The sequence below is a fragment of the Apaloderma vittatum genome, unplaced genomic scaffold (genome assembly GCF_000703405.1).
Source record: "Apaloderma vittatum isolate BGI_N311 unplaced genomic scaffold, ASM70340v1 scaffold20648, whole genome shotgun sequence".
NCBI classification, from domain to species: Eukaryota; Metazoa; Chordata; class Aves; order Trogoniformes; family Trogonidae; genus Apaloderma; species Apaloderma vittatum.
In genome coordinates, this window is record NW_009731518.1 from 22488 (window position 1) to 39943 (window position 17456).

Below are 17456 nucleotides of genomic sequence, written 5' to 3' on the forward strand. Positions count from 1 at the left end.
AAGGAGGAGCCGCTCGCTCCTGCCGCGGTGTCAGCGCCAGGGTCAGTTCGGGGACATTACAGTGCGTTCACTCTCAGTGCATACTAACAGGATTTTATAAAATATATAAAATCATTTGAGAAGGAATTCAATTCCTGGAGATTTGCTACAGTGCGCCATTCAAAAAACAAACAAACAAACAAAGGGCAAATGGTGATGGACCAAGCTCCATCACAGCTGGGAGGGACTAATCATCATCTGGTCAGCTGTGCTGACCTTCTGAACCCCAGAATCGGAACAGAAGATGCTGAACTGAGATGGGGGGAGAGAGAGAGAGAGAGAGAGAGAGGCATAAATCTTAAGCAGTTAAAGCACAAATTTAAAAAAAACAAACAAACCAAAAAACCAACCAACCTCCCCCCAAAACCTCAACAAAATAATAAACCCACTACTAAAAGTTCAAACAAGACAGCTAACTGCTGCCAACGAGTCGGCTGAATATTTCCTCAAAAGGGAAAATAAATTTGCATTAAACTAAAGTAATTTGAATCATCAAAAAAATTTTAAAAAAGAATATTCTAACAAGCTTACTGAATGATGTTGAAAAGAAATGGTCCACGGAAAGGGAGACAACCACCATGGAGCACAGCCAACCCTCTGTCTAGTGAGGATGGCTTTTCTGAGCCTGCAGAAAGACCCTGGGGGAATCCCACCCACCCGGATCGTATGGTTTCTCCTGCCATGGCATTACTCATCAGGAAAGATGAAGGAACCAGCCCTGCAGCCAGCAAAAGCCTGGACACATCCTGACGAACTCAGGAGCAGGTCACCTCCTCTGATCTCACATCAGCAGGGAAAGGGACTGACTAGCTTTACAGCTGAATCCCGCACAGCCCCGATCCCTTCTCAGCTGGGGACTGGGATGGGAGCTGGCGCCAAGCACCACCTCCCAGCACAGCTCCTCAGGGCCAAGGCTGAGACACACAGGGAAGAAATGACAGAAAGGGAGGACTACAGGGCTTTACCCTCCCCACTGCAGTACTGGAAACCATCATGTTCTCAGTGTGCTACCGAGGTGCCCCTCCAGCTCCCCAGAGGGGAAATGGAGGGGGCTGGAGAGAGACTTGAGGCACCAAGAGCACCCAGGGAGCACACATCCATCTCCAGAGCTGCAGCCCCAAGCTGCAGGTCCACCATCCTCCTGCATCACTGCCACAGTTCTGATCCATTGCAGGTTTAGGGTGGGCATGCCTGTCAGCCAGAATCCAGCCCAGGGCCAAACACAGCATTAGTACCCTCCTGCTTCCCCGAGTCACAGGAAGAGGCAAGGGGAGCCCTCCCTTTGCAAACAGAAAGGTCTCCCTTTGGGGAAGGGTGGTACCATGGGGTACTTGCTGCTGGTTTGGCTCTGACTTGCGCGGTGTCATCAAGTTGCAAAAGAATCTGCCTCTCTGCACCCTCATCCAGAGCACCCTGCTGAGAGCAGGGCACAGCCCAGGGCCCTTCGCACCCCTCCGAAGTGCAGAGCACCCAGCAGGGCCACGCGTGAGGCTGGCCAGGAAGGAGGAGGTTTCTAAAGGCATCTAGACAGCACTGCAGGCTCTTCAGGCACAGGAGGGCAGTTGTGGCAGGCAGGCAGTACTGTCCCAGCTCCCTCAGCAGGTGCTTCCACGGGGTCTTTTTGCTCAGTTTCAGACCCCCTTTCTGTCCTCTGGGATGGACAAGTTGCCCAAAGCACAAAGGAGTTGTGGGGACAAAGCCCTTCACCACTCAACACCAGTGAGGCAGGGCAGAGCAGCTCTTCAGCCCTTTGATGCTACAGACTTCAAGAAAAAGGCAGCTGGTATCAGCAGGCAGCACTGAGACACAGCCCTGCCAGCTCCCACTGCCCACCTGCAGACACACTCAGAACCTAATCCAGCACCCACCCACCTAACTCCAGTGTCCTACACGCAGGCACCAGTCCCAGAATTGTGTCTCGGGTTCCCTCAGGGGAGTGAGAAGTAACCTGGAGAGTCTTTTATGTGTATGAAAGAGCCAAATGGATTGGGGAGGGAGAAATATTTACACAGTCAATGAAAAGAGTCCAGCTGTTTTGCACAGCTGGCTGGAGAGCAGTTACAGAGAAATCAGCCCATCGGAGGTCTGTCAGAAGAACTATGTACAAAAACTCAGATGTTTAAAAAGAACCTACTTTTTCATTACTCACTTGATATCTCTCAGTATTAAAGCATCTGAGGCTGCAATCACAGCCACATCTGCAAAGATCTCCCCACAGAGAGCCCTGCATGTCAGGCAAGCTGCAACAGGGAGTACAAAACAGGACCACAAGACTTGCAAGAAGAGGAGAACCTAGCCAGAACGGCTGCGGGGAGAGAGCAGGTAACTAGCACACAGAAACAAAAACTGGGTAGGAACTAAACCAACAAGATTTGTTTGACCTTTACGTGTGTCCAGGTTCTTGGACTCTGTTTTGGAACGCTAACCTAAACATATTTCTGAGATTTCAGCAGGCTATACAAATATGTTTAAGTATGGCTTTCTGTTGTTCACTTTTAATGAAGACTGCAACATAGACCTTGCTTCCTTTACATTCAATACCAGTAAGATTCTACATAAAAGCTTTCAAGGGACTAAAATACTGATTGCAATAAATATCTGCATGGCCTCCTTGAGCCGATGGAGCACGCCAGTGAAGAGTAGCAGAAAGGTCTCTGAGAGGCACCGTTGATTGCTTCTAAGTCTACACATATGTCCACATATCTCCATTAACTGTGCGTTGAAACATCTGAAGAGGAACTGCTGTTGCTGTTGGTGGTCTGGGCCCTCTTTATGTACAAGTTCAGTAGCTTCATCTGAAAGAAACAAACAAACATCAGGAGAGGATGCCAGGAAAAACAGGCAGACAAAAGTCAGCTGCACATCTTAAAACTCGCACTGGGTTTGAGTGAGCTGACACCGGGCTCTCTGGAGGAAAAACAGAGGCAAAGCTGAGCACATTTCAGAACAGACAGAGGCAGGAGGGCACGCCTAGTGCCACTGAAGTTACAAACAGATTTAACGGGGTTCAGAAAAACCTCAGCAGTCATCAGTTCACAGATCTTGGTTCTGCAGCCTGCTCTGGACAAGCAGGATTCTCAGAGGTCAGCAGGGCTGCAGGCACACTGGTGATCTGAGAGCCACAGTCCCTCCTAGGAAACACCCTGAACTCTCCATGCTTTATCATGTTCATTTTCAATGACATTTAAATATCTTCACTAACTAGCACATCTACTGAAACTGCAGCTCTTATGACCACATACTCCTTTGCCTTTTTCTTTTCTTTTTTTTCTGCCTTACCACCTTAGCTCCAGATCCTGCAATGACTCATGCATAGATTTAACTTTAAACACGCAGGCAGTCTGCGTAAACCCAGAATTACTCACATATTTATAGTTAGCTATGTGGTGGAGTAAGTTCATGGCACCTAGGACACTGGGATAATAAAGTCGCTACAGTATTTTATAAGGGGATTTCCTAACTGCCTACATATAATGAGGTACCTCAGCACCCACAGCTGTCTCTTTCCAGAGCAAATTACTGGTGGGCACAAGTAATTTGTTTAAGGACAAGGCAACTAATTCAGAAACAAAATCCAAGTGTCCTCAGTCTCAGGTTGTTTTGGTCTACACCACACTTCCTACCCATGAAAGACATTACTGCTTCAAAATAACAGAGTGAACCCCTTTGAACTAAGCAGCTATTCACACGCAGAGATCTATTTCAGAAAAAAAAATGCAGAAATCATCTTAAAATTGCAGAGAAATCTTGGGCATGATGACTTGAAACAGGAGACAGTATCTTGTTACAGCTTCCTGAGCACCTCTGAAAAGCAATCAAACACCACCTGCCTCAACACAAAACGCCAGCTCTTGTCTGAAGGACAGAGATGAATTAGGACTTGGTTTCACTTGCAGCATCAGGTCAGACTGAGTTTTGCTACTAACCTGACTTCAGGGCACAGAGTCTTTTAAAGGGTCACTTAAGCTTGCTGGTGTCCCAGGAGGAAAGGGACACATCTGCTGTGCCAAGAGCGAAGCTTCAGCTGCATTTCTGCGAGCCCTAACCACAACATGCAGCTGAGAGGACCTGCTCTCCCACCCATCCCTGTCATTCATTCCTACCACTCTTTGCATTGACCTGTGCAGCCTCAGAGCAGATTGCAAATGAATTAGCTTTCATTGCAGATCTGGGTTTCAGCCAGAGCTGCCAGCTGATCCAACTCACCACACAGTCACCCCTGGGTGCAACGCTGAAGGGGCAAGGTAAACATGGCTGTAGTGGGAAGGATCCACTTGGTGGCAGCTTGCAGTTACACAGGACGAAACACGTCATGAAACCAATCCCTGAACTTGCTCAGTGGAATTCCAAATGCTCACACGATTGAGGAAGTGCTGTGCTGTTCTAGTGGTGCTCAGCAGGGTGAGATAGGATTTAACAGAGTACAGAAAACTTGACCTAGAACTACTGGGAAGCAACTGATCTTGCTGCTAATAGTGCAAGCCATTCAGTCGGTTATTACGAAAATACCATACTTAAAATTATTTGTACCTTGCTTCCCGTGAGTTGTGCCAGATGAGGTTTCAGTTCTTCTCCAATTACTGAATAAATTGCCACCAGGCAAAATACGCTAGCTTTACGGACACTGCTCTCTGTATTATCATAACCCTTAGAGAAAAAAAAAAAGGTCAGAAGTCAAATGACACTCATTAACATCCTTCCAGAGCAATATACTAAAGAGCTGATGAACATTTTGTAAATGCAGCTGACCTAGCAGATCAACAGAATGTCCCTGCTTAATGTAACAGTTTAAAACCTGAATACTCGAAGAGCAAGAGAATACAATCACCCAGTCATCCTATTTCTTACATTATTACCATAATGTTATAAGTTATTAATATCTTATTTATAGCATTTAGCAACAACACCCAGTTTCCCAGCATTAGTTTAGGACTCCAGTATACACACACTTCTGTGCTCAGTTCAGATGACCATACACGTTATCCTGGATGGTCAGGATTTCTTGGACAGGAGCCCTTGTGCTCTCAGCTTGCCTTCAGAGAAGTCTCTCCTAACCCAGATCTAACCCAAAGGAGACCAATTCTGCTCCCAAGAGCAAAGTTACAGACAGAAATGAATTCTGCAGCAAAACGGCCTGGTGGTTATGTCCCTCAGGACATGAAAACCAGAATCCTGTTTTGGGAACAGATGTTCTATCCAAATATCCTCTTGGACAGAATAGCTTTATCAAGGCATTAGAAATTGCAAAAACCTAGTTAGGCACCGAGTCACTCAGCAGTTGGTGACATCAGGCCTGTACTGATTTGTCACTAAGCAACCATCCCATGAGAAGCAGGGACACCAGCCTGCAGGATGCTGGCTGCTCTGGACACAGGCTGACCTCTGCCGGGAAAGCTGGGAGAAGAGATGTGGCAGGGCTGGGACTGCTCGCTGGTAGGGCTGATGTTCTAGCTGCAGGGTCAAAATACAGACTCTGAAATGACAGTGTGCAGTCCCAGAAAGCACTAAACTAAAAAAGCAGGAGACCTAGGTGAGCTCAAACACCAAACTGCTGAGGGTCAAGAGTGGGAAAAAGCTGAGCCCAGGCTCACAGCAGAGGAACATCCAGAGACACAACCCACAGCTGGGAGGACAGCTGGGACACAGGGCTCTCTGTGGGTCCCAATCCAAAGGCTCCTGAACTCTTCAGATGTCTCTGCTTGACCTCAGGTTTTCTTATGGGCCCAGCATTTTGCTTATGTATGCATCTCAAATTGCTCCCATGGGAGCAGGCAGATCCATGCAGTGATGAGGGGGCTGGGCTGGCAGAACCTGGCCTATATGCACCAGCAGAATTGTCATCTCACTTCTCCATGTACCAACTTGCTTGCAAGGCAGCAGCTGCTTCTTCTCCTGGTATATAATAACATAGGAGATGACAGGCTCAAAGGTCTCTTCAGCTTGAGAGTATCTTGATGCAGTGCATGGGAGTGCGTCTCGTGGCCCAGCTCTATCCCCCCTGGCTCTGAGGGAGTCCAGGCTCTGCACTGGGACACAGCAAGCACCATGACTTGCCCCAGCCAAGCCCTGGTCTTGCATGGACATTCCCATCTGCTCACAGGCATCTCGCTCCAGGCTGCTGAGCTACACATATTCGTGCTCATGTGGCTGCCCTCCAATGCTCATCTTTTCTCCACTCTACCAATACCCTCGGCACAGTAAACAACCAGTCCTTCAGCCAGAAGGATCTCAAAATACTTCCCAAACAGGGAGTAGATTCCTTCATTCAACATGAATTTCTAAGGTCAGGTAGCTCCAAGATGGAAAAATGTCAAACTAGGCTCCAAAAAAAGATCCATTTTAAGACATGGCAGCAATTTAATAAAACAGATATAACTGCGTTTTTAAAGGCATGCTGCTCCCAAACTCTTCCAGTGCTTTGAAGCTCCATGGTTCAAATTGTCGTCTCCAGCAATTATGGCTAAAAACTTTTTACAAAAGAAGTTTAGATCCATACAGAATTGTCTGATTCCCAGAAGCTGAGATTTAAGAAAAGAATTGCAAGAGCTGACACTACAAAGTTGGGACAAATGCCAAGATGCACATGGGGAATTTCTGATTTTACTCTTGTCCTTCCAACATTTTATACTCACAGTGAGGAGGCTTCTTTATCCCAGTTCACCACTGAAGTTTTACCCACCCAGACATGTCTCCCCTTTCACACTGAGTGATTTGTTCCTGTTGCAATCCCTTCCTCAGTAAGCACACATTCATTCTCTCTCCTCCCTCTCTGCTACCTCCTCTTATTTCCTTCTTGCTTGCAGCCTCATCCCGGCTGCTGGCACTGCCAGCTGCTTGTGCAGGGGAACAGAAGACAACACTGCTTCAGCCAGCACTGAAAACTAAATTCACAATGCAAGGATGAGCCTTAGGGCTGCCAAAAAAACAGCTCCCCACCCAGCCTGAGAGGGTTATGAAAGAGGCTGAACGAAGTCAGCAAGTAGTTGGGTCTTCATTTCAGAGAGGAAACAAGAAAGGATCAGCCTGGTTTGTGCTCAGGAGCATTTGTGACATGGGATTCTGTACCTGTAACAACCCAGGAATGATATCAGCAAGGAGCTGGTGCAACGATTCCTTGGAAATTCTCTCGATGACTTTTGTTTGCATTTTAATGGCAGCTAAATTAATTGGGTAATCTGCAGTCTGAATGATGGGGCAAAGCACTTTGATGCACTGCTCGGGGTGGATGGAACTCGCCAGGGTGGAAGCAGCTTCTTCAGCAGCTCTGACGACCTGAAACGAAAGCAGAGCAAAACCTCACATTAATGAGGCCACATGTCACAGATGAAATCACCAGAGTGTACTAGGAATAACTGCCATGAAACGCTTAGCGATGTTCATTAGGAGGCTCTACTGGGAGGCTATCGACCCTGAGAATTCATACCCTTCACCTCCAGTGACATCTTTGTTGCATCCAGCGATAAGGAGTCCATCCTGCTTAATGTAATTGTGTCAAAGTTGTGGCTAGTTTCAAAGAGTCATCCATCACTTGAGATAGAAAGGCATCCCCCACCCTAGGAGAAGCGAGAGGATGACATCTCCCCAGCCACTGTCAAAGAATCTAAACCCACTAGCTTAGACTTAATACAAAATTTATCTCCTTAAACTTTATAATCATAGAACACCAGGTCGGAAGGGACCCTCAAGAATCACCTAGTCCAGCCTTTCTTGGCAAAAGCATGGTCTAGACAAGATGGCCCAGCACCCTGACCAGCTGAATCGTAAAAATGTCCAATGTTGGGGAAAATGAATGACCATTGGCCCTTTCAGTATGCATCTCATCAGCCCGAGTGCAGTGGTGCCCAAGCTAAGACTGCACTACCTGGGGTTGTCTTTGCACTAGGAAATCTGTTCCAGACAATCTACAAAAAATTAAGCAAATCTCCCATCGCCAAGACTGAAGCGCCATCTGGATTCTCTTTGTTCCCCTCTTTTACATGTTCACGGTATCAAACTTGGGGATTTCTACTTGACTAAGGCAGCCCATGGACAGAAGCAGCTCCATCAAAGCCTCAAAAATAAGGTGAGCTTCCACTGTTTATAAGTAACTACTGTGGATAATGCATGAACTAACAAACCTCATCCACTTGGCTCTTGGCATCCTCCAAAGCAAACCCAACAGCGAACGTGATCTCAGATACTTCACACAGAACAAACATTGCCTGCAGGCAAGGTACAAGCAAGATGGTAAAAAGCAGACCCGAGACCTTGACTACTTCCGTATCAGAGCCCTATTTACAGAAAAAGATGTGCAAGACTGCTCCATCTACTTCATGCCTTTTTCAGCATTTAATTATAATATTAAAACATATTCCAAAAAGAAGAGCAATTCACAATGTGGTCAATGTTAATAACAATTTCACCCTGAAAGATCTGTGAATGAGTAATTAAGCAGAACAGAATGCTTGTTTTCCCACTTCCAGCATGTCTTCCCTTTTCCAGCTGTTTTTTTTTTGCTAATTCCTCTTCAGTTTCACAGGAGAAGCATGAAAGTATTTTTCCACATAAGGTAGTACTAGCATAGAAGCAGGCACTATGTGCTTTTATCAGGAAAGGAGAGAAAGACCCAAGCACTTGAGGGAATCCTAAAGCCATACGTTGGTACCACAGGGTTGAATTGCTGCAGCAGGTAAGTCAGGAGCTCCCAGGAGGTCTCCTTTAAAGGAATTCACCTCTTGGCACTGCAGCTTTTTGACATCTGCTTTCCCAGTGCTGAAATCACCATCAAGCTTTCCACAAACAATGCAGTGGACTTACAGAGAGCCCAGATAATTTGTAATCAATTTAACAACATTCACGAGTATGTCACTAGCTGCAAAAATAATCTCAAATATAACTATCTGGACACAGGCCACTTGGGATTTTGCTTTGCAACAACTCCCAATACTGTTAGTAAATGTTTTCAGACGCTCTGAGAAAGAAAAGCTTGCACATACATCACAACTCACTGAAACATTTTTTTTAAAAAACCTTCAATACTTTTGGCATCCTACTTGATAAGAAAGCAATGATATTTTAGTATGTGCCTATGGACAGACTCTGATCTCAAACATACAAACTCCGAACAGTAGAGGAGTAGGTAAAAATTTCAGTGAGTCATTCTATGTGGGTTTCAGCTCCACATCCTGTTTGCTTACAGTTGACCATGCACGTTAAGTTGCAGGTATGAGGCAAGTGCACGAGACAAAGCCTTTCTGTGAAAGCCTATTAACCAATTCCAAGCACAAGGGGTTAAAATACAGCTGTAATTTTTCACAAAACAAGCGAAGGTTCAAAGAGCAACAAAGGTCACATTATTTCGCACATCATAAGGTCAGTAAGAAAAGTTGTGAAGGTGCAGGATTTATGCCCCTGCAAGTCCTTTCAGCAAAAGTGCCCCTTTCTCACAAGGACCTGGCCGCATTTACAGAGCGGTCACGTATTTCACATCCCTTCTCCCTGAAGGGCCTTCCCTCTGAATACAGAAGGACGTATTACACGTGTCCAGTAAGCTTCCCGCTGATATTAACTTGTAAATGTGACAACACCAGGGAGACTTCCAAGTCTTCCGAGAGCACATCTGGCAGACAGCATCTGCATCTAAGCCACACTTCAGCAAACCCCTTAAGCATATGTTTAATAATGTGCTGAAGTCTCACTGACATCCACGGGATTCAAGCATGTGCTTACATGCTTGCTGGAATCGGAGTCTCTGCAGGTAACTGTCTCCCAGCTCCCTTGAAAAGACTGGCAGGGGACAGGGTGTAGGAAGGGGTAGGGCAACAACAGCTGGGCGTGAGCCAAAAAGACAAACTCATCCCTGCCAGCAGAGAAGGCCGAATGACACCACTCTGCAATGCAAGTACCAGCCCTGTCCTAAAGGTCTTTCCTCCTGGCTTTGGCAGAACAAACCACTCACCCACGCAGACTGACTCCACATCCCACAAGGGAAAGCACCGAATACTCACACAGAGCACTCGCAGTTGTGCTCACCTGGTAACGCCAGAGAAATCAGCAGCATTCTCACACAGAGGGAAGGGCGCTATCAAAAGGTGCAAACTGCCAGGTCACCTGGCAAACGCGAACATGCCATTATAACAGAGTTTAGCAAAGATATTTTGCCATGAGGCACAACACTTGTGTCTTGCAAATTATACATGCCATACAATATCAAAAAATCACACATCTTTTTTAATTAGGGCTATAACCTGACGAGCAGACTGAAACAACTTCAAAAGGAATGGGAGAAATAAGCAAAGGGCATCAAGCCAACAGGTCTTCCTCCCATCTTCAGAGGTAATACCAACAGATACAAAGTGGGAAGTGACAGGAATGGCTCACACTAACAGCAGGTATCACCAGAAGCAGTGGCTATGAAATAGATCTTTTAAACTCGAGAAAAAGAAAGCGTGCTGTTCGCTACATGCTCACACTGGGTAGCTCACTGTCACAAGAGGATTAAAAATTAGCCCAGTTTACTGAAGAAAAAAAGCCAAAATACACAGGGAGGCAGGCAGAACCATGTGAAGGCTGCAAGCTTCAGACCACTGGAAGGCAGGAAGATGTCCCCAGGGAAGCATCACCGGATGCCTGCTTCTTGTTAGTCACTCTCAAGTATGGTTTGAAGTAAAGCAAGTATTTTGTCTGACCTAATATATAATCATTCTCAGTGATCTCAGAAATATGAGAGAAAACTAGCAAAGTTGTCAAACGATGATGGTACCCAGGAGTCCAAAAGAGTGGCTATGAAGCAAGAGTGCAAGACTAAAGAGAGCCCCTGCAGTGTTTTAATATAACACTGACACCGAGCTGTGTGTAAGGTATGTCACAAATATGATTCAATCCTCCCAGTAAAAGCTTAGAGCAAACCATAGCTTGAAATGGAAAGTTCAGTATCATTCAACACGGGGCAAGTAACTCAAGAATGCAGATCTAGAAGATAGCACTCTGCCTTAAAAGAAGCAGGTTTTTCTTCTTTCCAAATGCTTACCTTATGCTCTGCACGCCAGAGTCTAGATTCAGCCTGACGTCTGCTGGCATAACATAAGCTATGTTTGCTTGTGAGTTCCTTGAAAGACAACTGTGGTGCATTAAGACCTCTCCAGTGAGTTTCCCAAAAGCGAGAAATGGTTACACTCCCACCCAGTTTGCTTTAAGGAAGGAACCATATTCACATAGAATGGTTTGGTTTGGAAGGGACCTTAAAGATCATTTAGTTCCAACCCCCCTGCCATGGCCAGGGAGACCTTCCACTAGACCAGGAAGTTGTTCAACTCTGACAATATCTTCCTTAATGCTATAAGGGACTAAGCTTCAAAGTAACAGGTTAGGCAGTCCCAGGAATATGCACATGAAGCACTTTCTGATTTCAATAGCAGGGGATGTGCTGATGTGCAGTATTAGTAACAGCGTGATCAAGATAGTCACCCTTTTTTTTAATATAAAAGCCCATTTGCATCATCAACATTCTACAAATTCTGCTGGGCAAACTTTGGATGGCAGTTCCCACTGGTTTACCTGGTTCATAACGCACTGCAGCCATGGGATCCTGTTCACTTAAGACAGCCAGAAGCAAGACTCCATCTCTTCCGCATTATTTCTTCTGCTTAGCTACTGCTTTCCGCACATTACTGATGGCTTGATGGCTGCAGCAAGCAGCTCATATGTGGTAACCTGCTCTTGGTCAATATGCAGCAGCTTTCTAAAGGGTTTGGATGGTTTCAATTCTGCTTTGAAGTGACACAAACTACTGGCAAATAAGGAAAGAAACAATATATGTCCCAACTCACTTAAGGCAGAACATGCCAGGTTCATAGGCTACGTAAGACACCAGTGTCTCACGCTGGGATCTCAGTAGAGCAGCAGCTCTACACCTAGATGAGAGCTGTACATATGACCGTGAACTGGAACACTTTGACACCATTGCCAGAGGCACCGACTTTGCAGAAAGTCGTTCAGGGTGAGGCAGCACAGGTAGAACCCCACTGGAAAACCTAGAGGCTTTGTATGCTGTTGTGAAACACCCGGAACACCAAGTAAGTTTATTAAGCAGAAGAACAAGGTTTTGCTTTCAGGCTTACAAGGCATGCGGCTGTGTTTAGGACAATTCTTGCCGTCTAGAATTGGTTACTTCAAGCCTGCATAACCTAAGCTGGAGGGGATAGAGGTTTACCAATGCCTAGTCAGGCAAACTCCCATCCCTGAAGGCTTTACAGTCTGATCTGGACAGAAAAACAATTAAGAACTTGGTTTTAACACAGGAAGTGAACTCAGCAAAGGGGAGTGCTAAGCAGATGAAAAAACAATGTGATTTTTATAAGAGATTCAGAGGAGATGAAGTAGATTAGACTACTTCTCCTGTATACTAAGTATTTGAAATGTGCTGAGAATTAGAAAACAAGCACATAAGCATATACTATGAGACATCAACAGATGCCAAGATGCAGCACTTGGCAGCTTCCAGCATTGACTATAAATAACAATCAACCTTCAAGATTGTGATCTTTTAGTGTTTTTCTTCTTAGAAAGCGACAATTTGCAGGAACCTACCTAGATCATACCATCATTAGAGGACAGTTGCAAATTGTCTTATAAATGTCAGAAGCCACTCTAAAAGCACCTCAGCAAGACAGTAACAATTACATACAGCTAACTCACAGTTGTGACTTCTACCTTTTCATCTACAACAAAGAATGTTCCATCCCAGTTACACTTGTGGACCTCCTGGATAATAAAATACCAAAATTAGGTATCTAAGACATGGCACAATATCCTTTCCTCACACATAGAAAAATATGCATTCATCTAGGTCTATAGGCTTAGGTGCAGAGAAAAACAGAGTGGCAGAGACAGAAGCAGGGAATCAACTATCTTATGATTTTCACTTTGCAACCTTCTCCCAAACTAATGAACTATTTCTGTTTAAATGTACTCAATAATAAGAATTTATAATCACTTTGCTGGTACGAATCTGAAGCAATGTCATATCAATGGTATTGGGTCAGCAGGCACCATCTCTCCTTAGTTCTGGGTGAGTAACTACACTGGAACAAATGGGTTAATATTAACTAATTGGCAAGAGAAAGATGGTTCTCTTCCAAGTAACTCCAAACAAAGAGTGATAAAAATCAACAAGATTTAGTACTGTCCACAATTTCAATTACGTTCTAATGCTCCAAAAGTAAGTGAAAGGCATTTACATGTCAACCCCCATAAATATTTACAGTTATGACTGAAGTAGGCTTGACTCTTCACATCACCCCATTAAATCAACAGCATTGAGCAGAGTTTTATACTACAAACAGTATGAAAACAGGGCAAAATTAAAAAAAACATGCAAACTAAACATGGATCCCAACCTAGAGTCTTCTAGTCTGTAGGGTTACATTAATTCTGAAGCCCCACTGAGGTCTGTGCTTTGCCAATCCCCTGCATTTGCACTCACAACAAGGCGTGACTCAGCATCCAACCCCCATGTACCAAGTCTTCCTCTACTGTGTCCCTGGGAAGAGAAATGGTGCTCAAAGCTGTGCTCTTCTGCCAATCCTAGACCTTGCCTTCAGCAACAAAAGGCAAAAGAGATCTAGTCATGGCAATGTTCCAACTGTCCAAAGACTTCTGCTTAGACTTGGAAAAGCAGCCAATTGCCCAGACGTGCCAAAATATCTAATTATGCAAATACCGCTTTGATACTTCCCATTAGATAATCTCGAATATAACCACAGACTTTTTGTTTCAAACAATCTTTAACTAGATGTCGGCACTCAGGAGGAGCGGGTGGTATTTGCTGGTTGGTGAATCTGTTGGTTATAATTTGTTATTTGACCCCTCCCTGCCATGCTGGAATTTGGGTAGACAAATGAATCTTCTCAGTTTGCAAAGAACTGCCTTTTAATACAATGACTTCTTGGAGGCAGTGCCTGAGACTAGCTCTGTACTGTGCTTTGCTTGGGCACTTTAGATTGATTCTCCATGGGTCATACGTAATGGAAAATGCACACAATTACTTGGGGCAATGAATAGTCCCTTTGCCAAAGAGGAAATTCGGGTAAGAAAGACTTAAATAGATACAGCTTGCTCAAAACAGTAGTTTTCTGCTAATTTACACAGCCTCTTGCACACCAACAGATCTCAAACCATGAACCAGGATCGCTCCAGTCTTCTATTGCAAGGCAGAAGCAGCTCAGAAATATAACCAACCCTTGAGTGACATCTATCAGGGCTTAACTGGCACAAAGATTAACGCTTTCCTAACCAAATTATATAGCAGCTTTCCTTGAAATAGTTTTTAGAGTCTAGTGAAAGATTTTATTTCACATAGTTTAAGGACAGTACACCACTGCCATTAAAATTGCTCTGATCTAGCGAAAAAGAACACTGTAGAACAGACTGCTCAGATCTTCCCTTTCCTGCTTCAGCTATTCTTTGAAAGTGCCCTTCAATCACAAACCAGTACATTTCCACTTAATCTTCTGCTCAGTGGGATCAAACCAAAGGGCAGCTCCTCCACCCCTCCTGGGGAAAGCAGTAACTCCTGAGGAGCCAGCAGGGAGAGACAGCTGGAGGACCACCACAGGATGGGAACTTGTGACCCTCTAGCCCAGGGCTATGAGTTTGACCAACTGAGCCATGCCCAAATGGACTCTCAGTTAATTTTTCACAGACTTAACTGAATCAGTAAGTCCCAGCTACAGGTAAAAATACCTAAACTACATTCCCAGGTATATCTTTAGCCCGGCTCATTTAGACACCCAAGCAGGTTGGGAAACTTTTCTTAACTTCATGAATGCTGATATTCTCAACTACTGACAGATATGTGATGCCTCTCATGGGCTGCATCATGGTTCTGAGAGTCCTATTTACACAAAGAACAGGAAAAAATATACACAGAATGAAAAACCCAGCACCAGTGCCACTGCTTAATACAGCTGTGCACCCACAACTCTTTAGCAACGGATACTAAAATAGGAAAATATCTGCAGCACCCTGCTATGACAGATGTCATCCCAAGCTCTCACTGCAGCAGTTGCAAATGTGATCTTTTTTAATTATGAAGATGCTATGCAAAGCCATTGTAAATCAAAGGCATGCTATGTAGAGCAGCTACTTGCTGATAGCAATACAGCTCTACTATTCTTCTATAAAGAAGTGCCAGAACTCACACCTCTTTGTCCTGGCTTGAGCTTTGCTTTCTCTATAGCAGACTTAACTCTTCATTGATTTTCCTCAGGAGGCACCTCATGCAAATCCTGAAGAACCTTTCCATACCATAAGCATGAAGAACACAGCATGGGGAGTACAGACGGATAAAGCATCATGCTTTCAACGTTGTTCTCGATTTCTACAAAAGTCACCAGTCCCACTAGGACACTGAATTCTGAGGGGCGTTAAAAAAAAAACCACCAGAGAGAATCTGGAAAGGTCTTGCGAGAAATGGCATTTTTGGAGGACTGCAAGAAACAGCAGTTTTGGAGGACTCAGAAAAAAATACCAAGGGCACTGAGTCAAGGTGAGCTGAGAAGTATGCAGCCAGGAAAACTCGCCAATAAAAGGCACTCCTTCAGAACATAATGTTTTGTCTGACTGTTTTATCAGGAAATTAATTTACAACTGCTTCTTATTACTCTGAACTGAAGATGACAGGAGTGCAAAGGCTCTAAATCAAGGAGAGAAAGGCAGGCAAGTGTACAGCAGTCCTCAGTCACTAAAGGGTAAACTTCCACATTTTAGAGAAACTCAGCCTGTTAGTTTCCTTCCCTGGGGGTGTTCGTTTTGTTGTTTTGATTTTTAAACAGCACAGTTTCTGCTACACATAGCTAACGTAACCTTGTGCCAGTTACACAGTGGAGCAGTCTGATCTATACAATGATCTTTTTCATGGCCAAAGCTCTCCAGATGGAGATGCCTAAAATTGCTAGTTTAGGACAAGTCTGTTACAGAGAAGAATAAGTGTCGAAGACTTTGGTAACAAAGCCACTGCAGACATATAGAGAAATTCCTGTGGCACTTTCCAAGGTTTAGTTCAAACTTGCAACATGCACAAGGTAGATTAAAAGATCCAGCCTGGAAGTCAAACTACAAAGATTGACTTTAAATGTAATTTGAATTGATCTACTTCAAATGCCAGCATCATGTCCCTTATTTTTGTTTTACTCCAGAAGAATACTTTCAGTTTTACATACTATTTCTCTCATACAAGGAAAACACAATTCACCCTTCCCCTTGCTTCTTCCTCTGCCCCAAACTCTTTCCAGCAGCATGGCCTCTTTGTCTGTTTTTCTGCTGTTACTCACCACAGTTCTCAGTTCTCCAGCAAGGCCCAATTTCACCACTCGGTTTTCATATACAGTTCTGCTCGAACACAGGCTTTATGTTCTCCCTCCATAACAGGGTCTCAGCCTCTCCCAGACCAAGTGAGGAGATCCTGAGAAGCTGATAAACAGTAGCCTACAGTTCCAGATAGCTCCAAGTTCAGCTCCGTCAGCCCTAACTTTTTTCCTCTCTGCTGCTTCAGCACGTAGAAATCCTGTCTCCGCATACTTGTGAGACTTAATATCAATTCGTTCTACAAAAAGACGGGTCAACGTGTTTGCCTGTTAAGTTTCCACACTTCAGTAGCAACACTGAAAGGCTCACTCACCTCCTTGTGGGAATCCTTATGTGCTTCCAGTGTTTTCATGATAGTCAACTCCGCATAGTTCTTAAACCTTGCCGGCTGGTTCCGTAAGATCTCTCTCAGGACTCGCAGTGCCAAGGCTCTTATTGAATGCTGTGTCAAGAGAAATCTACATTAGAAAAAGCCATTTCTCAAAATTATGGTTTGAAATAAATTCTCACAGGTCCCTACACAGCAGGTATATCATGCCCTCAGCTCCAGTGGAGTGAGCAGTGTAATCAATATAACTAAAATCCAGAATTGGTCCCCTTGCTTACTTTTGCACAAAAATTCACTTAAAATGCCTGTTGTTGCAGATACAAGAAGGAATCAGAATTACTGTACTTTGTTAAATTCTACACTCTTTTGGCAACGAAGTGCAAATTTGTACCCGAAGCAACATGTCTGCATTATATGAATCTACAAAGAAGCTCAGATAATACTTGTTTTGCTCTTCCTCTTTTACTTAGCTTTGCAGATACCAAATTTGGCTCTGTCCATGCCACAAAGCTGTTTCTCATGTACTGATGCAGTAAAAGCAACCTTCTTCCTGTAACTCCTATGGAAATTACTTTCAAGAACAGTTAAGTCATTGTAGTCAAAGCTGACTGTGTGTTAATCTTTTATATCAAAAGATCATTAGCAGCAGGGATTTATGGCACCTGCTTCAATTTCATAACTGGTATATTAAGTTTTTGGCCTGCGGCCACTCCAAATAGATTCTGTAATTTCAGCACAGGAATGC

General features: G+C 44.4%; 1 protein-coding gene across 1 annotated transcript in view; it reads right to left on the reverse strand.

Annotated features, from left to right (window-relative positions):
- Nucleotides 1-2488: 2488 nt before the first annotated feature.
- The window catches only part of CLASP1 (cytoplasmic linker associated protein 1), a gene marked incomplete at its 5' end in the record, with an annotated part of 68748 nt that continues 53780 nt past the window's right edge, over nucleotides 2489-17456 (reverse strand). The window contains 4 exons of the mRNA XM_009875217.1: nucleotides 2489-2834; nucleotides 4570-4686; nucleotides 7105-7311; nucleotides 16697-16825. Coding sequence (XP_009873519.1) covers nucleotides 2748-2834; nucleotides 4570-4686; nucleotides 7105-7311; nucleotides 16697-16825 — 540 coding nt within the window. The remainder of the gene's footprint in view (nucleotides 2835-4569; nucleotides 4687-7104; nucleotides 7312-16696; nucleotides 16826-17456) is intronic.